The sequence below is a fragment of the Amphibalanus amphitrite genome, unplaced genomic scaffold (assembly GCF_019059575.1).
Source record: "Amphibalanus amphitrite isolate SeventyFive unplaced genomic scaffold, NRLGWU_Aamphi_draft 000270F_arrow, whole genome shotgun sequence".
NCBI lineage: Eukaryota > Metazoa > Arthropoda > Thecostraca > Balanomorpha > Balanidae > Amphibalanus > Amphibalanus amphitrite.
This window is the reverse complement of record NW_024881765.1, coordinates 627,339-652,169: the sequence shown is the minus strand read 5'-3', so window position 1 is coordinate 652,169 and position 24,831 is coordinate 627,339. Positions and strand designations below refer to the sequence as shown.

At 49.6% G+C, this 24,831-nt stretch overlaps 3 protein-coding genes across 11 annotated transcripts in view; all 3 read left to right on the top strand.

The window, feature by feature from the left end:
- LOC122387018 overlaps nucleotides 1–4,242 on the top strand; it is a 38,525-nt gene extending 34,283 nt beyond the window's left edge. The window contains exon 9 of the mRNA XM_043376826.1: nucleotides 2,540–4,242. Within this exon, the coding sequence (XP_043232761.1) occupies nucleotides 2,540–2,695 (156 nt within the window). The 3' untranslated portion in view covers nucleotides 2,696–4,242. The remainder of the gene's footprint in view (nucleotides 1–2,539) is intronic.
- On the top strand, nucleotides 2,679–4,242 carry LOC122387020 (N-acetylglucosamine-1-phosphotransferase subunits alpha/beta-like). Its single transcript, XM_043376828.1, has one exon. It carries the CDS (start codon nucleotides 2,679–2,681, stop codon nucleotides 4,104–4,106), a length of 1,428 nt encoding a protein of 475 aa, XP_043232763.1. The 3' UTR covers nucleotides 4,107–4,242.
- Nucleotides 4,243–16,575: 12,333 nt separating this feature from the next.
- LOC122387017 (AP-1 complex subunit beta-1-like) overlaps nucleotides 16,576–24,831 on the top strand; it is a 54,781-nt gene continuing 46,525 nt past the window's right edge. For 2 of the 9 annotated variants that reach the window (XM_043376822.1, XM_043376816.1), the window contains exons 1-10: nucleotides 16,576–16,599; nucleotides 17,636–17,767; nucleotides 19,241–19,411; nucleotides 20,212–20,457; nucleotides 20,902–21,095; nucleotides 21,936–22,110; nucleotides 22,549–22,736; nucleotides 23,207–23,333; nucleotides 23,712–23,839; nucleotides 24,388–24,568. In XM_043376822.1, coding sequence (XP_043232757.1) covers nucleotides 17,660–17,767; nucleotides 19,241–19,411; nucleotides 20,212–20,457; nucleotides 20,902–21,095; nucleotides 21,936–22,110; nucleotides 22,549–22,736; nucleotides 23,207–23,333; nucleotides 23,712–23,839; nucleotides 24,388–24,568 — 1,518 coding nt within the window. In that variant the 5' untranslated portion in view covers nucleotides 16,576–16,599; nucleotides 17,636–17,659. Of the gene's footprint in view, nucleotides 16,749–17,348; nucleotides 17,385–17,635; nucleotides 17,768–19,240; nucleotides 19,412–20,211; nucleotides 20,458–20,901; nucleotides 21,096–21,935; nucleotides 22,111–22,548; nucleotides 22,737–23,206; nucleotides 23,334–23,711; nucleotides 23,840–24,387; nucleotides 24,569–24,831 lie in introns of those variants that run through there. The other 7 variants (XM_043376819.1, XM_043376814.1, XM_043376820.1 and 4 more) reach the window with 5 other exon arrangements.

Genomic DNA, 24,831 nt, shown 5'->3' with positions numbered 1-24,831 from the left:
AATGTTCCATCCGTTCCTACGCCCATGAGTACCAACACGTTAGAAAACTTGTTCAACTATTGTAATCAAGACAATAACTACCAAGATACTTCACACATGTTCTCTCCTTTTGGCGAAAAGCTTAGGGGGCGGTGTTCCCCCCGCTTCCCCTACAATTTGCAGTGCCTACGTTTTAGAGATCGCACGACAAAACACATGCCATCAGCGCATTGCTGATCTTAACTTACATTTGGTGGGCACATTTCCTGTTGGAAAATCTGAACATTAAATTTGGACATTTTTCGACCACACCGTGACCAGACCCTTATTAGGTATAACTTGCTGCAAATGACTTCGCGGATGGTACACACGACACTATTTTCGAACTATGTGTCCAAAATGGACCATAAAACATATGTATGTCACATGACCTAAGTCTGGAAACTTCCGTGACTATTGTGACCTAGTCTGACATTCCTTTGACCTGAAACATACTAAGAACAAGCTCGGTACCCGCAAGATATATTCAGCATACATTTACGAGTGTGTAAAGCAAACATGAGCTGAATGTGACTTAGGGGAGAGTGGAGTGGGTTGTATCAGTTTTTACTCCGAGACCCATAACCTCGTAACTATCCGTGATAAACTCATTATTTCCATGCTATCTCCTTCCTTGATTCTTCTGCTTTTTTTGTGCAAAGTAACTTTTCCGCTACCTCTACCAGTTTTTCTTCTACGGTCTGCCAAATAGAACAATGTTTTTGATACAACTTGCCCCATGGCTTGGGTGAGTTGTATCACATGGTGGGGTAATTTGTATCACTATTTCACGTTTCATGGAGTGTGCTTGCTACTGGTTTTAAACATAGCAACAACATTAAATGGGGTCAATACAATGTATATGCTCAAAGGCTTCACTTTTATTAGACCAAACTTACGTTGATCCGAACGAAACATCGAAACGAACGAAACATCAACAGACTAGACGCAAAAGTGGCCCGTTAACCCGGCAGTTGCTGGGGTATTTCGCCACCCACCGTTTGCTGGGGGGGGGGGGGCGTTAAACGCCCCCAGCCGATAACTCGAGAACCAATAGGCGCAGCGAAACGCACGAGGCGGCAAACGAAAGAACGCGACGAGACGCTTCAGATGAGTACTTTAAAGTTGAATTTTGAGGTCACAGGTCAGGTCAAGGTCAGGTCAAACACCTGAAATCGGGCTTTCAGTAGCATGGACTTCAGGACTTCGCAATGGGCGCCTCTCGTCATAAACTCTGTCAAAACGGTGCACAATCCATCATATAAGGCCTACAAGAGTGTCAGCTCCATGCAGGGGTCAGTCAAGCATAGGTCAGGGTCAAGGTCAGGTCAACCGGACAGGCACATATCCCCGAAAATCAAAACTGATATTCGCAGCCTGTGACACATGTTTTATGGGTAATTTGGGGCGTAGAACACGATGGTGACATTCATTTTATCATATGTGTACGTGTTTGGCTAAAAAAGTTCAATTTAAGAAATTCATGTATCATGGTCGTGAAGTAGTCACGAGAAATTGCCAAGATTCAGTTCAAGATTTTGGAAAATGCGGAACGATAATCAATAATCGAAGATAGCCATTTGATTCTCCATGGTATTGGCAGTCTAATGGCGTTTACGGCATGTCTATATGTCTATTCTGTGATTTTATATGATTTTTTGAACATATGCCGTTTTTGGTCGAAAACTCAGAAATCATGACGTCACTAAAACCTCGATATCTCAAAAATTTTCCGACCGATTTTTTTGAAACTTTGTCACAATAAACTTCAATCAATTCCCTACAGGTACCCAAAATTTGGCGCGCCTGCGGCGCGCCGTTTTTATGCTATGGCCCGGAGAAAAAAGTGGGGGCGTTTAACGCCCCCCCCCCAGCAACTCGCGGGTTAAGAGCAAAGAAGCCAACACATTGTGCCGAAATGGGACGAGTATTGACTAGCTACCTACAAACGCGAGCCAGGGCTTAGCTTTCGCGATCAAAAGCAACATACCCATACATACATACATACATACATACATGTTACAACATACCCCACCCGGCTCTGATACAACATGTACCTCGCCGCCATCTTGGAAAAAACATCCTCGTGCTCAAAAACAGCGGACATCCATTTTCACTCACGCAGCCTTAGAACCTACCATCACCACCGCTACGGAGATCTTTCAAATTCGTGTACTTCTAAATGCCCAAAACACACATTTTCTTGCAACTTATTTTTTTTAGAATGACATTAAAAAAACATAAAATCGGCTCTCACCTCGAGACGCGTCCACCCAGCCACACGACAGAACAGGGAAAGATGGCGCCCGGAAAACCTCGTCGGCTGGTCGTGTCACAAGCGCCATCTATTGGATAAGTTTGGCACAATTCGCCCTGATACAACTTGGACATGATACAACTCTCCCCGCTCTCCCCTACCTACCCATTTAGCGGCGGCCATAGTCCGAACTGTGAGCATGTGGCTGATTTTTACCACCAACGTTTCTATTGCAATCCACCACAACTTTTGTTCTTTTTTCAGGGCTTCACGATTGTCTACATATACCATTCACTGGTATCAGTGAAGTGCTACGACGTCAAGACGAGGATTCCCATGACGAGTGATTCAACGCCGATCGATCAGTTCAGTGTAACGCCAACTCTCCACAACCTTGCCAACAATGACAACTCAAAGTAGGATCTCACACCACTGGTGGCGGCGCTCCATGAAGGCGTTAATAGCCATCTCCACGATCATCATGCTCTACATGGCGTCTGGTCGGCTGGCTCGTGAGGCCTCCCCTTGGGCCTACCCGTCCTTCAGCGCCGACCACTGTTCCGACAACCTTCTGGGAAGGCGGCTGTTTGCCGGTTCGTGTCCTCATGAGCCGATCGACGCCGTCTACACCTGGGTCAACGGCTCGGACCCGGAGTTTCGGCGGCAGCTGTCGGAGACGTTGGTCCACCTGGGGCACCCGCCGGCCAACGAATCGGTTAACGACAGCAGGTTTGCTGACAACGAAGAACTGCGATACTCTCTTCGATCTCTGGAGCAGCACGCGCCGTGGGTGCGACGCGTTTACCTGGTCACCAACGGACAGGTACCCGCCTGGCTGGACCTGGACAACCCACGCATCACCGTCGTCACGCATGAGGAGATATTCCCCAACAAGTCGCACCTGCCCACCTTCTCCAGTTCAGCGATCGAGTCTCATCTGCATCGCATCAAAGGCCTCTCAGAACACTTCCTCTTCTTCAACGACGACTTTTTCCTCGGCCAGCCAGTGGTCCTGGAGGATTTCGTGTCTCCCAGAGGCGAGTACCTCACCTTCTTATGGCCGTCGCGGGGAGGCGCCTTCAACCAGTCGTCCGCCCACTCATGTAGCCTCACACACGTGGACCGTCTCTTCACGCAGCGTTACGGACCCGAGGAGCGCCGCGCCGCTGCACACGTACCGCTCCTCCTGAAGCGCTCGATCGTCGCAGAGTTGCAGACGACGTTTGCAGCCGAGTACGAACATACCTCCGCGGCGCACGTGCGCACCAACGACTACATGCAAACGAGCTTCACGTATTCCTACTTTCTGCGCTCAGAGCGGCATCGGGTGTCGTCAGGCAGATTGTTCGAGATGTTTGACACAGACCGCTCCGGCACCTTGTCTGAGCGCGAGCTTCTCTCGGTGATGAGTGGTCTTCTAGGACGCTCCTACTCCGTGCGTGATGCCCGCCTGCTCTGGGACGAGTTGAGGAGGTGTGCCGCGGCTGGCGATACGCCCACAGACAGCAGCGCCGAGCTGAACCGGTCAGCCGTGCTTGGCTGCACGACGGCCACCACTCGCCTGTCGCAGCGCATTGGCGAGCGTCGGTACCGCACCCGCGACGGCGCGCGCAGTGCCTGGTTCTACCTGAAAGTACCGTCCCGGCCACAAGTCGTCAAGAGGCGTTTCACTGAAGTTCTAGCCAATCCACGCCGATTCATATGTTTAAACAACAACTTTTCTGACAGCACAGCGGGGCGGATCAAGTTCGTGCGCGATATGCTGGGGCAACTGCTCGAGAGACTCTTTCCCTGGCCTTCCCAGTTCGAGCTGACGTCGAACCGACGGTAATATGTGTTACTAGCTGGTGCTGCTTGGCTGGTGTCAGAAATAACTGTTTTTTATGTTTGGTATTGATGTGATCAAGACCCGTGCCCCCCCCCCCCCCAATATCATTTTAAGGAGAAAAATATATGCACGAATTTGACAGCTTTTTATAAGGAGGTCATTCGGAAACATCTTATTGAATTAATTAATGCCTGACATGCAATAAGTAACTACTAGATATTTAACTTCATTTTATTTATTCACTACATCAGCCGTGGGACATGCTCATTTATGGCAAAAGTCAGCTTAGGAAAATGCAGTCTTGATAAAATTAGCTTTATTGCTAAAGTACGAATAAAGTTAACATGTGTGAGCATGCTAAATCGTCTCAAACACTAGAAGAAACGTCAGTTGTCACATAGGTATGTACAGGTCACCGCTGAAGTAATGTGCGGTATCCGTGGTGGCTAGGGTTTGCATCTGTATCTTAGGACCTATTTTGTACGACTGCCATGAAACTTGAAATGTGGCTTACAAGTGCCGAGATCTTTTCAGCTGCAATCTCATCTTTTGCTGTCTACCTCTGGATCACTCCATATTTTAAACTCTTCGGTCAAAGCCATCTGTGGAGGAGATTCGTAACTAAATTCCTGATAACGCCACTGATGCCCTAACCACGTGATTCGGCAGCGAACCAATTACCGTTCTTGTAGACAGCATGAATGGTGCCAGGTGCCCTTGCGTCGAGGCTAGCGCTTCTTGGTTGTGGCGTGACCGAGAGTCGGGTCGCAGAGCGAGGTCAGTGGGGTCAGCCTCGTCAACCACCTCCGGGCTATCGGTGCGCTGGGCAGGGCGGGTCTGGGCAGACCCTCTGCGCCACCGAGCATGTTGATAGTTCTTTTTGGGTCAATATGGAATGCATTCATGGCTGTGCTATTCACTATGTCGTATAAATGAAAGGGCAGGGCGTATAAATGCATAGCCACCACAGGACAGCAGCTGTTTTCACACGGTACATATCGGTTCTGACAAGGTCACATCAATAACGACTCACAAGCCAGTTATGGCGTCGAATGAGTTATCTAATGATTATAGGATGAATAATGGGACCCATTAACATAATAAGGAATTTAAAGATTTCGATACACATACACATGATAGAGTAACTAAGTAATCTTGATATGTTTGGCCAATAACTGATGACTGGTACCGAATGTCGATGATATTCAAAGTGCATATAAGATCTAACAGTCAGTGGAGAACGAAAAGATCCGATTGGAATCGAACCCGAACCATCCCGAACAATAGCCTGACGCTAAACCACCCCACCAAGAAGACAATTTCAAACCGTAAGCAGAGTCGCTATGTGGTGAGCGATTTAATCAGCATGACATGAGCATGACGCCTACGGCGTGACGTCCTGTAAATGCAGGGGAAGGGTCGAGGAGAGGCCGGTTGGCGGTCGCCGTCCTTTGCGATTGTAATAGACGAAAGCCGTCCTACCCGCAGAAGATGAATTTGTTAAAATTGCAAAGCGGCAATTTCATCAGAACATGAGTGGCGCTGATCATTCAGGTTTTTCATTTTGTATCCCGATACGCTGTGACTGTAAGCGGGACAATGACCAATTGCAATTATTAAAGATATGAAAGTGTGACTGCAGTTGTATTGGACCTGTGCTATGAAAGCTATGAAAATCATTGGTTTCTTTACTTTATAGTTATATGCTTCAACGTTCTTTCTTCTTTATTTTATTGAATCCGAGCGAACGGTAGAAAACAAATATGCTGTGTCATTCACTGGCCATTTGATTAAAAAACTAATTGGATGCAGGCGCGCACACAGGATTTTTGAATGGGGGGGGGGGGGGCACAACCTTCGATCTGGGCCCCCCATGCCGAAGGCCCCCCCCCCAAAAAAAAAAATACGGCCCACGGGGCTATATTTCGGTTGGTTTGAAGCTTGAGCAATTAGTTTGTCAATGCATGGTAGGTAAAACAATTATTTCGGTACCAGCTTAATTTTCAAAACATACATATTTTTACGCTAGCATGTTTTTTTAGCATGTTTTTTTTTCGCGGACCCAGGGCCCGCGAGTCACCCGGGGGCCCGGGGTCAGCTCAGGCAAGGATGTATCCAGGACCTCTCGATGGGAGGAGGGAGGCACGGTGGGTCCAGTCTCACTGGCAGACGGGTCTCTTTAAAACGGTCTTTGCATGAGAAAATGTGGAAAATCGGCAAGCAAAAGTATCATTTATGCCCGAGGAGTGTGCCTAATGTACACTAATGCCTAATTTACATGATATTTTACGAGCGAGCGAAGCGAGCGAGCTCCTCAGAGTCACCGGTGTGTGGCGCGCTCAGAGGTGCCGGTAAAAGGCCGTCAGATGCGCTGGTGTTGGGTCCTCACAGGCGCCGTTGCGGGGTCTTAGGGCTTAGAGACACTGGTGGGGCCATCATTGGCATGTGTGTTGCCCTGCAAAATGGCCTGCAAGTGGAAAGTGGCCCGTCATAGGCTGGCAAGGACACTCGGAGGCTGGTAAGAGGCCCTCAGAGTCACTGGTACGTGGCCCTCAGAGGCGTCGGTGTGGGGACTCTCAGAGCCGCCGATGTAGGCCCTTAAGATGCGCTGGTGGGGGTCCCTTGGAGGTGGGGCAAGGGGCCTCGCAGTTGCCGTTGTGGGTGCCTTTAGAAACGCTGGTGTGGACCGTGTGTCTATCACAGACGGATGTGGAGCCATAGCAGCCAATCCCTCGTTGGTCGTTACTAGGGCCCTGAGCGGCCGGCGAGGTCTCTCAGAAACCGGCATTGGGCCTTTATGAAGATAATTGTGGCTACATAGGAGCCAATAACGTGCCCCCACAAGTCCTGTGGTGTCCTTCCGAGTTGAAGTGCGGCCAGCGCGAACCCTCTGCTACCAACTGGCGCCGCAGGGCCCCTCGGTTTCGAAGGAACCCTAAACCCGAGAACGGGCACTTCCCCCTCGCTCCCTTGCTATGTCACTGAATCCAAGTGATTAAGGACCCTTTAGGTAATCAGGGGCGTTTCAGATGACCAGGGGTTTTCAATTGATCAGGGGCCCACCAGGTAACCATGGGCCCCTCTGGTAACCAGGCGCCCCTTAAGTAACCAGGGACCCCATCAATAACCAGGGCCCCTCAGTAAACGGGGGCCACTCAGGTAAGTGTAGGAGTCCTGCAGATAACCAGGGCCGGCAAGGTTTCTCAGGTCCGTTTTTTGACAAGGCTCTTATTGACTCAGGTGCGAGCCCTTTGCCATCAGCAGAGGGCCCTTTCAAGCCTTTTGAGGGCCGTTTAACGTCTCTTGAGTTCCCATTGAGGCCTTCTAAGGGCCCTTTGAGCAGTCGAGGAGCCTTTGAGGCCTTTTGAGGGCCTCTTGACGTCAGCTGAGGACCGTTGGACGCCAGCTGAGGATCGTGTTTTTGGGCCTTCTGATGGCCATTAGACGCCAATGGATGACCCTCTGACACCAACTGGGGCCATCTGACACCAGCTAAGGGCACTTTAAATTTGACGCTAGCTCAGGGCCCTCTGGCATTAGCTGGGGGCCCTCTGACGCTAGCTCAAGGCCCTTTGACGCTCTTTAAGGCCTTCTGAGGGCCCTTGAGGTCTTCTAAGGGCCCCTTGAGGCTTTCTAAGGGCCCCTTGAGGCTTTTTGAGGGCCGCTTAACGCCAGCTGAGGACCGTTTGAGGCCTTCTGATGGCCATTTGGCGCCAGCTGGGGGCCATCTGGCACCAGCTGGGGGCCCTCTGTCACCAGCAAAGGACCCTTTAGAGCCTTCGGAGAGCCGTTTGACGCAAGGGCATGGCCCTCTGACGCCAGCTCAGGGACCTTTGACACCCTTTAAGGCCTTCTGACGTCCGTTTGACTTTAGCTGAGGGCCCTTTGAGGCTATCTGAGGGCCCTTTAAGGCCATCTAAGAGTCCTTTGAGGTCATCTGAGGGCTCCTTAAGGCCATCTGAGGGCCCTTTGACACCATCTAAGGGCCCTTTGACACCAGATGAGGGCCCTATGACGCTAACTGAGGGCCCTTCGAGGCTATCTGAGGGCCTTTTGAGACCATCTGAGGGCCCTTTAAGGCCATTTGAGGGCCCTTTGTACACGGTCTTCGGTGGTCTAAGGATTAGTTAGAGGCCCATTTGAGGCGGCCTTCGGCCGCCTCAAATGGGCCCCTTCCTTCGAGTTGGGCCCCCCAACTCGAATTGGGGGGCACGGGCCCGTGTGCCCCCCCCCCCTTGTGTGCGCCCTTGATTGGATGCCGATTGCCGAATTCCCCCCCCCCCATCAACTGGCAATATCGTCTAGATGGCAGGGTTGTGCTCGACTAAAAAAAATTGCCGACTCGACTCATCATTCAACTTCAGAAAGCCCTCACTCAACTCTGACTCAAACAATTGGAGCTGATTTTTTCCCTTGACTCGACTCATGACTCAAGCGGCTCAATGAAAATATGAGTTGACTCAAACTTGACTCGAATTTTTTGTTGAGTCAAGTGTGTTGACTCAAAATTGACTCAGATAAAAAAGTTGTTGAGCGGGGCGGGGGTGAAAAAAAAAATCCGGCAGCAGGGCCAGGCCTAAGTTGTTCTGCGGGGGGAGAATGAAAAGCTTTTTTTTTAATAACAACCAAAATATTTATTAGAAACAAACATTTTGATTTACCAACATACAGGTTACAACGGAATTGGTGACCTGACCTTTGACCTGACCAAAAAATTGACCAAAGTGTTTCGTCATTATTTTTGGCGTTCTTTCGAACGCCGCCTTCCGCGTATCGCTACGTGGCACAGGAGCCGAGTTAGAAGGGGGGGGGGGGTGTTCAGACACCCCCCCAGCAGGGCGTGGAAATCCAGGACCCCCAGCCGGGCGCGGGTTAAAGAGGAGGGCGCGGACAGGTGAGGAAGGCGATGTACGGTCAGAAGGCCGCCTACAGCTCAGAAGGACCCTCTACGGTGAAAAGGGCACCGACTTGTCAGGAGGGCGCTAAACGCAGAGGGCGCCGGTCTGGAGGGCGTTGTATGGTTAGGAGGCCGTTATACAGTGAGGAGGCCGGCGACAGTTCAGGAGGGCGCTGTACGGTGAGGAGGGCGCTATAATACGATAAGGAGGGAGCTGACAGGTCAGGAGAGCGCCGACAAGTGTGGAGGGCGCAGACAGATCAGGAGGATGCTGTGTGGTAAAGACCACGAAGGCGCCGGCCCGGAGGGCGCCGATTCCGAATGTCGAACAGACAGAAGGGCGCTGAAGATGAGGAGGGCGCTAGATGGTCAGCAGACTGGGGGTGGATATCCGGCAGTTCAGGATTGTGGGTGCATCTTCACCCACAACGAGATATAAAATTGTAAACCTGGGCGCCAGTGCCGCATGGTGTACCGCAATGGCTTACCGTCGAGGGCGCCTAGAGTGCTGGACATTAGAAAGGCGCCTTCGGCACCCCGAAATGATCGTGAAAGGCGACATCCAGGGCGCCGAAGGCGCCCTGAATGAGGTCGCCTGCTAGATTTGGGAGGGGCTAAAGCCCAGTGTGCCCCCTTGGCTGCGCCCCTGATACATGGGTGAAACTTTGACATCACCATTGGGGTCCCAAACGTCCAAGGGGGCCTCCATTTAGTGGGGGCCTCCAAGCAATTAGGGGCCTCCAATTGCGGAAGCGGTAATTTACGAACCACGTCAGGGCCTCCTCTAAGAAATTTTCACTGGGGGACCAGAGGCTCAGAAGCCAAACCTAGGGTACCCCCAAATCCAGTTTTCTCATTGGACTTAGGCCACTTATTTTTTGTCACAGCCCGGATGCCATGATTTTTTTTTTTAATATTAATAAAGAAATGGTAGGTCACCTGACCTTACTCATGGATCCTGGCCAGCAGGATGACATTGTATGTAAATATCCCCCGCGTCGACCGAAATCGACGAAAATTTCTGGCTTTTTCACTTTCGACAATAAAACAAAAAGCCTTTATTATAAAAAAGAATTTAACGGCACAGCATTGCGCAAGGAATCTAACCGACCCCAGAAAGTGTAAGGGTTAACCCTAGCCCGCACCTGGGGGGAGGGTTGCCACCCCCAAGTTAGTTTTTCTGCTCTACACTGAACATTTTTAAAGCTAGAAATCTGATTTTTGGATAGCTGTTTTTCTATCTTTTCTCAGCGTCCATTGAAAATTTCAAGTTTCTGTGGCTTTTGGGTTTGGAGATATGATCTTGTTCTTCAGGTCATGTAATGACCTAAATGACGGATACCCAATATCTTGCGTTGGCTATGGGCCTTGTGAGCTTTTGAGGCACCTTGATGTCGTTTTTTTTTTGCCAATCTTACCTCCCACCTATCATTGAAGATGTTGTTCTGCCGTCTGCGATGTACAGATGTCAGGGTCAGGGTACATCAGTACAGACACAGACATACACAGACATACAAACACATATCATTGACCTTGACCTAACTTGACGTGAAATGACCGCAGGCAGCAAATTAGTCGGATAGTGTGACAAAGAGCTGTTCTAGCTGGCTTGGCACCAATACGGCAGCGTCATCGGTATATGATGGGTTGGCCCGCTGCTTGTGTAGGTATTTTATTCGACATCACCACAATTTATTCAAACAAAATTTTAAGCTTCGCACTCAAGAGCAACATATTCTTTGGGAAGAGACGAATCCGATGATACCAAATTTTACCTCATCAGGTAGTCATTGACCTTCCAGGTCAGGTCAAACTAAAGAACGTTGCTGTTTGGGGTCACCGTTGCCCGTTGGAATATCACGTGCGCTGCTCATCATATAGGTACCGATGACGCTGCCGGTATTGTGGTGCCAAGCCAGCTAGAACCTCTTTGTCACACTATCCGACTAGGTTTTTGCTGGCTGTGGTCATTTCAGGTCAAGTAAGGTCAAGGTCAATGATATGTGTTTGTATGTCTGTGTGTATACTGATGTGTGCACCGATTATGAATGTGTCCCTATAGCATGAGATCATGAACTGAGAAGCTTTTACCAAATATACAGTCAAAGAAACTTCACGAAAGTAAATTCAGCTCGCCTAAAACGCAAAATTTTTAGATGACCTAGGCTGACCTTGACCCTGACCCTAGCGTCTCTACATCATCGAACAACATGTTCCATGATAGGTGGGAGGTAAGACTGGCAAAAAAAGGCCGAAATCAAGGTTTTAAAAGCTCATAAGACCCATAGCCAACGCAAGATATTGGGTATTTGTCACTTGGGTTATGACATCACCTGAAGAATAAGGTCATATCTCCGAAACCAAAACCACAGAAACTTGGAATTTTCAATGGACGCTAAGAAAGGATAGAGAAGCATCTATAGCTATACGAAACATCCGGCTTCTAGCAATCAAAATGTTGAGTGCAGAACAGAAAAAACCCTGGGGGGGGGGGGGGTGGCAACCACTGCCCCCCATGTGCGGGCGAGGATTAAATAATTTGAATATTAGGAAAACAATTTATTCAAACAGGTATTCCAACAGAGTCCCGGTTTTTTATAGGTGACCTCCGATTTGTGTACCTAGCCTCTAAGTTGCCCAGGGGGCCTCTTATTTGTAGGTATATACATACAGTACAGAGAGACTCCTACTTCGACTACTTGCACAGAGAGCCTCCTTTTTGTACATACAGCTAAGCTTCTACAGGTCGAGCGCCGGCCTCCTATTTGTACGTACAGAGAGCCTCCTACTGTTATAGAGGGCCTCCTATTTGTCTAGGGGGGCCTCCTATAGGTTAATGGCGCCTCCTATTTGTCCAAGTGGCCTCCTATTCGTCTAGGGGGCCTCATATTTGTCCAAGAGGCCTCCTGTTTGTCCAGAAGGTCCCCTATTTATCCAGGGGGCTTCTATTTTCCAGGGGGCCTCCTCTTTATCCAGGGGGCTTCCTACGTGTTCAGGGGCCTCCTATTTGTCCAGGGGCCTCCTATTTATCCAGGGGTCTTCTATTCGACCAGGGGTCTCATAATTGTGCATGGGCCTCTTATTTGTCCAGGGGTCTCCTACTTGGGCCTCCTTTTTTGAAGGGCCTCCTTTTTGTTAAGGGAGCCTTCTAATTGTTCAGGGGCCTCCTATTCGTACAGAGGGCCTCTAGCTCCTACTTGTCCATGTGGGCTCCTATTTGTTCAAGAGGCCCCTATTTGTACAGGGGGCCTCCTATTTGTCCAGGGGGCCTCCTATTTGTCCAAGCGGCTGTTATTTTTCTAGGGGGCCTCCTATTTGGCCAAGAGCCCTCCTATTTGTCCAGCGGGCCTCCTACTTGTTCAGGGGGCCTCCTATTTGTCCAGGGGGCCTCCTATTGGTTTAAGTAGCCTCCTATTTATCCAGAGGGCTCCTATTTTAGGGGCCTCCTCTTTATCCAGGGGGCCTCCTTCTTGTTCAGAGGGCCTCCTATTTATCCAGGGGCATTCTATTCGTCCAGGGGGCCTCCTATTTGTCCAGGGGGCCTCCTTTTGTGAAAGGGGCCTCCTATTTGTCCAGGGGGCTCCTAATTGTCCAGGGGGCCTCCTTTTGTGAAAGGGGCCTCCTGTTTGTCTAGGTCTAGGGCCTCCTATTTGTCCAAGCCCAGGTGACCTCCTATTCGTTCAGAGGGGGCCTCCTATGTCCAATACTTGTCCATGGGGCCTCCTACTTGTAGGCGCGCACACAGGATTTTTGAATGGGGGGGGGGGCACGACCTTCGAACTGGGCCCCCCATGCCGAAGGGCCCCCCCCAAAAAAAAATACGGGCCACGGTGCTATATTTCGGTTGGTTTGAAGCTTGAGCAATTGGTTTGTCAATGCATGGTAAAACAATTATTTCGGTACCATCTTAATTTTCAAAACATATATATTTTTACGCTAGCCTGTTTTTTCTCAAATGCGACTCAGAGCCGGTACATATACCCAATCATCTAATTTATTACGCAAAACATTTCATTAATAAACATTTTTGCAGGTCCCTCAGAAATCAGCCCCGGACAGCGACTGACTGCCGGCCGGCCGGCCGGCCGACCGGCCCCGGGTGGCTAGAAGCAGGGGCCGGTCACTGTTTGGCCCAGATGTGTAGGAGCGGGAGCAGCACTCCTTTTTCACGTATATTCGCATATTTTTTTTAGGCACATCGACATGAAATGTCATTATATCTGATACGATGCGGGATCACAGACTAGAGATCCAGCTTATAACTTATATTTAATGCTTAACCAATGAATCAAATCAACAGGACTATGTACGATGCATGTCGGACACGTACCCAGAATTTCGCCCAAGAGGGGGTCACCTGCTGGTCACCTGGCCCCGGGCCCGCGAGTCACCCGGGCGCCCGGGGTCAGCTCAGGCAAGGATGTATCCAGGACCTTTCGATGGGAGGAGGGAGGCACGGTGGGTCCAGTCTCACTGGCAGACGGGTCTCTTTAAAACGGTCTTTGCATGAGAAAATGTGGAAAATTGGCAAGCAAAAGTATCATTTATGCCCGAGGAGTGTGCCTAATGTACACTAATGCCTAATTTACATGGTATTTTACGAGCGAGCGAAGCGAGCGAGCTCCTTAGAGTCACCGGTGTGTGGCGCGTTCAGAGGTGCCAGTGAAAGGCCGTCAGATGCGCTGGTGTTGGGTCCTCACAGGCGCCGTTGCCGGGTCTTAGGGCTTAGAGACACTGGTGGGGCCATCATTGGCATGTGTGTGGCCCTGCAAAATGGCCTGCAAGTGGAAAGTGGCCCGTCATAGGCTGGCAAGGACACTCGGAGGCTGGTAAGAGGCCCTCATAGTCACTGGTACGTGGCCCTCAGAGGCGTCGGTGTGGGGACTTTCAGAGCCGCCGATGTAGGCCCTTAAGATGCGCTGGTGGGGGTCCCTTGGTGATGGGGCGAGGGGCCTCGCAGTTGCCGTTGTGGGTGCCTTTAGAAACACTGGTGTGGACCGTGTGTCTATCACAGACGGATGTGGAGCCATAGCAGGCAATCCCTCGTTGGCCGTTACTACTTAGGGCCCTGAGCGGCCGGCGAGGTCTCTCAGAAACCGGCATTGGGCCTTTATGAAGAAAATTGTGGCTACATAGGAGCCAATAACGTCCCCCCACAAGCCCTGTGGTGTCCTTCCGAGTTGAAGTGCGGCCAGCGCGAACCCTCTGCTACCAACTGGCGCCGCAGGGCCCCTCGGTTTCGAAGGAACCCTAAACCCGAGAACGGGCACGTACCCCCTCGCTCCCTTGCTATGTCACTGAATCCAAGTGATGGGACCCTTTAGGTAATCAGGGGCGTTTCAGATGACCAGGGGTTTTCAATTGATCAGGGGCCCACAGGTGACCATGGGCCCCTCTGGTAACCAGGCGCCCCTTAAGTAACCAGGGACCCCATCAATAACCAGGGCCCCTCAGTAAACGGGGGCCACTCAGGTAAGTGTAGGAGTCCCGCAGATAACCAGGGCCGGCAAGGTTTCTCAGGTCCGTTTTTTGACAAGGCTCTTATTGACTCAGGTGCGAGCCCTTTGCCATCAGCAGAGGGCCCTTTCAAGCCTTTTGAGGGCCGTTTAACGTCTCTTGAGTTCCCATTGAGGCCTTCTAAGGGCCCTTTGAGCAGTCGAGGGGCCTTTGAGGCCTTTTGAGGGTCTCTTGACGTCAGCTGAGGACCGTTGGACGCCAGCTGAGGATCGTTTTTGGGCCTTCTGATGGCCATTAGACGCCAATGGATGACCCTCTGACACCAACTGGGCCCTCTGACACCAGCTAAGGGCACTTTAAGTTTAACGCTAGCTCAGGGCCCTCTGACATTAGCTGGGGGCCCTCTGACGCTAGCTCAAGGCCCTTTGACGCTCTTTAAGGCCTTCTGAGGGCCCCTTGAGGCTTTTTGAGGGCCGCTTGACGCCAACTGAGGACCGTTTGAGGCCTTCTGATGGCCATTTGGCGCCAGCTGGGGGCCATCTGGCACCAGCTGGGGGCCCTCTGTCACCAGCTAAGGACCCTTTAGACTTTAGAGCCTTCGGGGAGCCATTTGACGCAAGGGCATGGCCCTCTGACGCCAGCTCAGGGACCTTTGACACCCTTTAAGGCCTTCTGACGTCCGTTTGACTTTAGCTGAGGGCCCTTTGAGGCTATCTGAGGGCCCTTTAAGGCCATCTAAGAGTCCTTTGAGGTCATCTGAGGGCTCCTTAAGGCCATCTGAGGGCCCTTTGACACCATCTAAGGGCCCTTTGACACCAGATGAGGGCCCTATGACGCTAACTGAGGGCCCTTCGAGGCCATCTGAGGGCCTTTTGAGACCATCTGAGGGCCCTTTAAGGCCATTTGAGGGCCCGTTGTACACGGTCTTCGGTGGTCTAAGGATTAGTTAGAGGCCCATTTGAGGCGGCCTTCGGCCGCCTCAAATGGGCCCCTTCCTTCGAGTTGGGCCCCCCAACTCGAATGGGGGGGGGGGGCACGGGCCCGTGTGCCCCCCTTGTGTGCGCCCTTGCTTGTTTAGGGGGCCTCCTACTTGCTCAGGGGCCTCCTATTTGTCCAGGGAGCCTCCCATTTGTCCAACAGGGCCTCCGATTTGTCCAAGGGGCCTCCTATTTATACAGAGAACCTTCTATATGAACATCGGACCTCCGTTTGTAAAGTAGCTGGTGCGTCTCGGGGGCCTCCACTATTGGGGTCCCAAAATGACAATTGGGGTCCCAAATGTTCGCACTGGGGTCCCACATGGGACCTCGAAATTATACAAAGTTACACCCATGCCCTGATATGTGATAGACGCTAGCTAAAATACCAGTAGTGCCATAAACTATAGGATGTTCAGAGCTAAACAGTGCCTTAATATTTCACTTTAATATTTAATATTTGCCTTAATATTTTCACGAAAAACCACCACAGGGGAGAGGGTCCAAACACTCCCCCTCCCCCCTTCAGCAGGGCGCAGGTTAACCTGACCTGTGATCAGGGCTGCGGAGTCGGAGTCGGATTCGGATTCGGAGTCGGTCGGAGTCGACAGTTGTGACCGCGGAGTCGGAGTCGGAGTCGGAGTCGATTTTAGAAACCCGAGCCGGAGTCGGAGTCGGAGTCACCGAAAATCTGTCGACTCCGCAGCCCTCTGCGGAGTCGGAGTCGGGAGTTGGAGTCGGTCGGAGTCGACAATTCTGCCCGGAGTCGGAGTCGGAGTCGGAGCTGGTTTTTGAAAGCCGGAGTCGGAGTCGGAGTCGGAGTCGCCGAAAATCCATCTCCGCAGCCCTGCCTGTGATGTCATCAGTGACCTCGAGCAACACCTCGAGGTCGTCAAAATATGCTTCATTCGACAGTTTTTCGGGGGCTTTCGATTTTCGAATGCCCTTTGGGAATTTTGAAGAAATGAACTGTTCTGCATGGCATGAGCATAAACATAGAAATAAAGACTTAATATCTTTATATCTATGAGCATAAACCTTTTGCTGAGCTCCAACTTAAACAATATAATAGCTTTGACTCATGGGCGTAATCGTGTCGTTTACGGCGCATTTCTGTTTCGTTTATGGCGCACTTATTTCTGTTGTGTGTTGGTTGTGTGTGGTGGTCCGTGGGTCGCCTGTCAACGCGTGGTGTCGCCGGCTATACTACTATACATCAACATCAACGTTGACGTTGGCTACAGGTTGGCTGCAGGCTACAGAAGGTTCACAAATAATCACATCCTCCTGTCACCGTGAATTTGTTGGAGATTGGTAGGAGCGATTAGGTTATTTGAGCTGATCAAATCATTTGTAACTTCACAGTTACTGTAGTCAAAAAAGCAATTATCTAAGGGCCAAGAACGTCTAGCCTTTTCCCTAGGCTAATGATAATGATAAATTCTAGGTACCTATTTTCTGCTGTGCTCATGCTAACTCAAATTGCTAAGCATCAGCATGTTGATGTTGATGTGGATTGGGTGCGAGAATTGGGTGGCCGTTCCAGTTCGGGGTAGGTGGCCTAAGGAGTAAGGGCATGTATCTCGGGAATGGGATTGCAAATTGTGGCACTTTTGAATGATAGGTATCATTTCAAATTCCTGTAGCTTGTGAATGACAAGGTTCTGTCTGTAGGCAATTATTTTTTAAATTTCTGTTACTTATTTTTTAGTAGTTCAGTGATACGTGTGTTGCTACAGCAAAAATTTTAGGTTTTAGGTTAGGTTAGGTTGTAAGTTTGTAGGCTTTAGGTTTTAGGTTGGTAGGTTTGTAGGTTTTAGATTGTTAGGTTGTAGGTTGTAGGTTGGTAGGTTGTAGGTAAATAGGTAAGGTTAGGTCAGGTTTGACTATGTATTTCTTTTATTTCCAGGACATATAAGTATCATTTTTGGATTCAGGATGTCAAGTAATGTAAGAATATGAAAACTTTATCTTTTAACAGTCACTCAGACTTAATATATTGATATACTTTTACCCCGGTTCAACCAATTGTCATAGCTCTAGTACCTATGGTTTTAATGCATAATGAAATTTTATGTCAATACATATCAATTATGATATTGATATTAAGACTGCAGTTCTGCTTAACTGTAACAGGACTTGTAACAGCTAACAAACATTTTGATATCATGCTCAATTCATATTGTCTTCCATTTTTCCAGTAGGTACCTCTCTGAACATCCAAAATGACAGACGCACGCTACTTCACGACCACCAAGAAGGGTGAAATATTTGAATTGAAATCGGAGCTCAACAGCGAGAAGAAAGAGAAGAAGAGGGAGGCTGTCAAAAAGGTATGAATGAGTCAATGACTGATGTGTTTTTGGTCTCTATGCTTTGATCAATCATGCCATTACACAAATTTTACTATCCTCATTATTTATTTTACTCTTTATGACTTAAGTCAAGAACTTAAATAATTTGGCATCATTTTAACAATTGACTTAGCTAGAGCTTGCACTAACCTGAGCTGCACAAGTGAAAGTCTTTAGTCCTATTATCTTATTAAATATTTGTTGGTACCTACTTGGGAGATGTTTTGAATGTCAAAAGTTAAGTGTTTCACCATGTGTCTCACCCACTGACTTGCTGCAGCTGCTCCCATCAGTCACTGGCTGACCCAGTCAGCCAGTCTCATATGCTGATTACCAGAGCAACTAAACCCTGAGCTGCTACCACTGGGAGAGTTTTGTGTGCTACTGATTAGCTACCTAATATGGGATGGACATAATTGTGAATTTGTTTTTTATTAATGTTGCCCTCTTACAAGGTAAAATCATACAAAACATAATGCAACAGTAGCTGTCATACAATGACATGCAACTGTCAACCTGATATCACTTGGAAACATAAAATTGAAAATAATTTAATTCAACCAAACATCATTTGAAAAGATAAAATTAAAAATATGTTAATTCAAATTGTAATGAGCAAGCAGATAAAGTTAAGTCTCACACAAAATTGGTAGTAGAAATTTTGGTAGTCATGAAGCAGGCGTCATACTTGTTTTTTTTTTTTGCAACCAAGTAGAGGCACTATACCGAGAGATGCTTTCTACTCAAACCAAACCAAACCTGACCTTACCTACAACCTACAACATAGGTACAACCTAAAAGCTATCACCTGCAACCAGCAACCTAACCTACAGCGACTCTCCTTGGTTGAAAAACAAATGTGACGCCTGGTTTACTACTACCAAATTTTTCTTAGTATGAGTGGCCGGCGGGCTGTGGAGATGTTTTTACGAACCTTATACCTCTGCAACCACTGGACCGATTTGTGGGACCGAGCCTTGCAGAGTGTGCCCATTAAAGCTGGACATGGCCTGTCCCACTCAACTGATTTCAACTCCGCTGCGGCTGCTCCCACCAACCGCATACCATCCCAGTCAGGAGTGTCAAATATCGAGCGCCGGAGCGACTCGAACCCGGGCTCTCACTACCGGGAGTCCGGTGCTCTACCAGCTGAGCTGTGGGACGGGCAGGACAGGGCATTTATTCGAACACAACTTCCCAACATCAACTCACATGTTGTTGAACGTTCATTGTGACATGTATGACTAGATAAGTGAAACTTTTTAAATATAAAGGTTCTCGGCTTTCTATAATACAGTACCTTTAAATTTAAAAAGTTTCACTTATCTAGTCATCAACTCACACTCTTCCAACATCAACCAGTTTCTCATAATTCCAAGCACTGGTGGTCGGTGTGAAATGTTCACCAGCGCGCGCGTCTGACTCTCTCCGTCTTCTGTCCGCGACCGTCAGGTGATCGCGTCCATGACAGTGGGTAAGGATGTGTCGGCTCTGTTTCCCGACGTGGTCAACTGCATGCAGACAGACAACCTGGAGCTGAAGAAGCTCGTCTATCTCTACCTGATGAACTACGCCAAGAGCCAGCCGGACATGGCCATCATGGCCGTCAACACGTTCGTCAAGGTGGGTGACCCTTTACGTCCAGGCTCATTATGTTTTGGAACTTAACAGTCTGATCAAATTCTGGGATCTTGGGAGCAATGTTCCGTGTCTTTTAGTGCAGAGAAGATATCGAGTGGTTTTATTATCGATGCCTGACAATGACTGGATCAACACTCTATAGTTGTCAGTCCTATAGTTGTCAGTCCATGAAGCTAGTAGTATTTTTTTTTTCATTTGCCTGCTCGCCAATATCTCTTGTCCCCGCCATCGGTGTAAGTTTATTTTGTTGGAATAGTTCAACGAATAAAAAGTGACCGTGATAATGCAGTATTCATGGATTTATCGCATTTCCATGTTTGCTTTATTGATCACTGACAGCACCCACTTTATGATATACCATTGGTTATGTTTGTTCCGTTGTTTGTTTATTTGTGGTTGTTCTGTGTTCACCGGCATGTAATCGTAAAGCTAGTCTCTTCCCATTCCCATATTCAGTCCCATCCCCGTAACCCCTTACCCCGTGCTGTCCAGCGCCCTGTAGCCCATCAACTCGTCGATTCGCGGACAACAGTACTTATCGCAAATGTTCGTAAGCAGAAGTACGTAGGCGATTGAGTATGTAAGGACAAAAGTGCGTATCGCTAAAAATAACGTAACCTGACCAGATCCAACTTCTAACCTAACCCAACGTATTCCAATCCATTCCAACTAAACGTGACCCAACCTAACCTAACCAATGCGTTGGTTCATACGTACAGAAACGGACGTTTGTGACGCGTGTATTTGTCTGCAACCCCAACCTCCCTGCGTCCCTCCCTCAGGACTGCGAGGACAGCAACCCGCTGATCCGCGCGCTGGCAGTGCGCACCATGGGCTGCATCCGCGTCGACAAGATCACCGAATACCTGTGCGAGCCGCTCAGAAAGTGTCTGCTCGACGAGGATCCGTATGTGCGCAAGACGGCCGCCGTGTGTGTGGCAAAGCTGCACGACATCAACGCCTCGCTGGTGGAGGACCAGGGCTTCCTGGACCAGCTGAAGGAGCTGCTGTCCGACTCGAACCCCATGGTCAGTGAGATGAGAGGACAGGGCCGGATCTTGGAGGGTGTTGACTGTGGAGTGTGGATTGTGGATGGAACAGTGCTAACTGGCGATAGACTGGCTCTGTGGTAGTTTTTTTTTATTGTTAGCTGTTAGCTGGACCAGTCATGAATGAAAATGAGTGTTTGATAATTCCAAATTTCGCTAGCTTCCTTGCGTTTTCCTTGTTTCTTAGCGCTATATACCTGCGCTTATATGGTGCATGTTGATGACATCAATATTATCACTGCATAAGTAATATGCAGAGATGCTGGATCATTTGCATAGCTACGCTTTTTCTACGACGGATGTTTTTGCCGCTCTCAATTCAGCCTGAAGATTTTATGGTGTTTCTCTGCCCCGATCTTTTGACGTCACCGAGCCACCTCTATGCTTTACCAGTGAACTGTGCTGACTAACTGCCGTTTCCAGGTGGTGGCTAACGCTGTGGCGGCGCTCACTGAGATCAACGAGACGAGCCGCAGCGGCAACCCGCTGATGGAGATGAACGCGCAGACCATCAACAAGCTGCTGACGGCGCTGAACGAGTGCACCGAGTGGGGCCAGGTGTTCATACTGGACAGCCTGTCCAACTACAACCCAAAGGATGAGCGCGAGGCGCAGAGGTGTGTGTGGAGTATGACTGATGGCGGTTTGGGGCTGGGCTGGACAGTGATGTGACTCAACATGGTATGACAGTGGGGGGCGGTGTGGGGATGGGCTGGGCAGTGGCTCACCATGGTATGGGGACCGACGCGGTCCTGTTATGCCACTGTCCCGTGACTATTGATCGCCATTTAATAAGCTCATTGTTTGCATGCTTACATTGATTTTGCTTACTCATGTAGTTCGACACTTGTATTCCATTTCAAAACATCAGTTTCATCCTCTCTATGCCCAGTTTATTCTGAGCTGGCGTTAGTCCAACCCCCATCGGTTAGTCCCGTGTCACTGTACCAAAGGACGGCCTGACCCCCCGACCTTGATCTATCTGCTCCTACTGTGACCTGGCCACCGGCCCCGAGCGCCGACGTGCCTGACAACCTTCTCGAAACGTAACCACCAGCCCTGTCCATTCCTAACCTTACCACTTTACCCTGGCCTGACCTGACTACATGACCCTAACCTCACTACGCCGATGACCACTGTAGTCCGGGCGCCCCCCCCCCCCTAACCTCACTACCTGCCGCTTCCCTAACCTGACCAGTGACCACCTGCCGTATCCTCACTACCCGCCCCTACCCCAACCTGACCACCTGTTCCCGTCTTAACCTCACCGCCTGCCCGTACCCTAACCTCACTACCGTTCTGCTCCTACCTTGACTTAGTAACCACCAGTCCTGCCTGACCATAACATCACCATCTGCCCCTAACCTGACTTCACTACCTTCATCTACCCATTGTACCCTAACCTGGCTTACCTGACACCAACTACCCCGACCCTGACCTGTCCGTCCCTCCCCCAGCATCTGCGAGCGCATCACCCCGCGTCTGGCGCACGCCAACGCCGCTGTGGTGCTGTCGGCGGTGAAAGTGCTGATGCGCTTCATGGAGCTGATGCCGTCCGACTCAGAGTTCGTGACCAACATCACCAAGAAGCTGTCGCCGCCGCTGGTGACTCTGCTCAGCTCTGAGCCGGAGGTCGGTGTGATCGGAGACAGGGAGGGAGGGAAGGGGATGGTTGGTAAATCGTGAACGTCTGAAGGAAAGGGGGGAGGGGGAGGGGAGGGGTTTGTGGAGGGTTGGTGTCAGCAAGGTGATGGTTCATAAAAAAATTTGTCAGCTGGTGGCATGCTTTGCTTTAATATTTTGGACTGAGCTACTAGCCCATCTTATTGCAGGCAGTAGCGCCTTCATGTTGAATGTTAAAATTGAAGATAAAATACTGGCATCTTAAATTACTTACCTCATAGGAGCAAGCTTTTGACGTTTGAATGTGATTCACCCGACACCTATGAGTTGATGTGTCATTCAGGCCTCGTAGATGACACACCATACATCTCATACGTTCCTTAGAATGCACTCGTACGGTATAGCGACTGTCACCCGGCTGACCGTGCTATGCTGTCTGCGTCACAGGTGCAGTACGTGGCCCTGCGCAACATCAACCTGGTGGTGCAGAAGCGGCCCGACATCCTCAAGAACGAGATGAAGGTGTTCTTCGTCAAGTACAACGACCCCATCTACGTCAAGCTGGAGAAGCTGGACATCATGATCCGTCTGGCAAACCAGAGCAACATCGCCCAGGTCCTCTCCGAGCTGAAAGAGTGAGTGAAACAGCGTGTAATGACTTTCGCTTGTCTGGCTATAATATTGCGGTTGATAATGAGTTTTTCAATCTTCGCCTAAAATAATATGAATTGCCAAGCAGGACCTATTAGACCTTAAAACGTCATCTTGTTGTTTACTACAGGTTAGTGTGCTCTCATGCTCAGACAGTAGACATGCCATCGAGGATTACCCATAATCTCTACGAAAAGTGATAATAATGTTGTTATTTGTGTTGTTCCACATCCCGGATACGACACTGCGGCTGGCGGCGACTGTGCAAAATACCGTTTGTGATGTGTTTTGTATGCTTGTGACAACCGACTTGATACATACCTCTTACGTAAGTCTGTGTTTGTGACATGTTTGTGTGTTTGTCCACTGTCAGGTACGCCACGGAGGTGGATGTGGACTTTGTGCGGAAGTGACTATATGTTTGTGACATGTTTGTGTGTTTGTCCACTGTCAGGTACGCCACGGAGGTGGATGTGGACTTTGTGCGGAAGGCGGTGCGCGCGATCGGCCGTTGCGCCATCAAGGTGGAACAGTCCTCGGAGCGCTGCGTCTCCACACTGCTCGACCTGATTCAGACCAAGGTGAGTTCGGCCGACGCGGTCCCAGCCGTTATCGCAAGGAAGGAAAGTGCGGCGTAAATGCGTAGCTGTTTTTTTAACTTAAATTCGAAAGGCGCGATGTTTAATGTTTAATGAAGTGGCCCGGGGCTATCCAAGTCCAGACGTGGGTTGTACTCCTTGCAGTTAAGTTGCCACACAAATTTCCTTTTAGCATGGTCGACCATGGTCCTGCTTAGTCATCTACGCTCAATCTCTTCATGATTGTACTTGGGAGTGTTTCGTTGATTCCTTCGTGCTGGAGACATCTCAAACGTGTAGTCTTTTGCAGTGATACTTTCAGCTGTTTGGTCGATCTATTCGCACGACTGTCAATGCTCACTTCAATCCTTTTCGCCCCAGGTGAACTACGTCGTCCAAGAAGCCATTGTGGTGATCAAGGACATTTTCCGCAAGTACCCCAACAAGTACGAGAGCATCATCTCCACCCTGTGCGAGAACCTGGACACGCTGGACGAGCCTGAAGCGCGGTACGTAGCCTGGGTGTCGGTGTGGGGAGGCTGTTGTTCGCTGGTCTCCCACTCCCGCGAGTCCCGCTCGTGCTTCGGAACGTCTGGGATGTGGCCAAACTTTTGTTCACAACTATTTGTTTGCCACAATGTTTTGTCTAGATTGCTCCCGGCCCATGAATGTCTGGCAACTTTTCGTAAATGTATTTTCTTGATTGCTGTTAGGGGCCAAAAACTCTTTTTCAATCATCGCGGATATGAAATTTTCGAACATTGTTCACTGGTCCTTGTTTTTATTTTTTCCGTCACAGATAACAGTAGTACTACTACTGTTAGTAGTAGTTAGTTAGTTAGTTAGTAGTACTACTGTTATCTGTGTTTCCGTCTATCCTCTGCAAAAAGGAAAGCAAAGCAAAAACGTGCATCACGGCTCCTTTTCCTTGCTGTGTCGGCCACTGTATCTGGGTACTCTGCGCATCTTTTCCCCGAGTCCATTTATTCCATCTCCACGCTACCAATGGAATTGCCCGCGATGCCGACTGACTATCCCTCTCTGGTGTCGCTGACAGAGCCTCTATGATCTGGATTATCGGCGAGTACGCAGAGCGAATTGACAACGCTGACGAGCTGCTGGAGAGTTTCCTGGAGGGTTTCCACGACGAGAACAGCCAGGTGCAGCTTCAGCTGCTCACAGCCATTGTCAAGCTCTTCCTCAAACGGCCGTCCGATACACAGGAGCTCGTGCAGCAGGTGGGTGTATGTGGGGCCGACAGTTGGTGTCTCGCTCGCTCACTCAGTCACTCAGTCACTCACTCAGTCACTCACTCTTTCACTCGCTCACTCACTCACTCACTCACTCACTCACTCACTCGCTTTCACTGGCCCATTCGCCCACTCACTCATTTGCTCGCTCACTCGTCACTCAGTTACTCACTCACTCACTCACTCACTCACTCACTCACTCACTCACTCACTCACTCACTCACTCGCTCGCTCGCTCGCTCGCTTCTCTC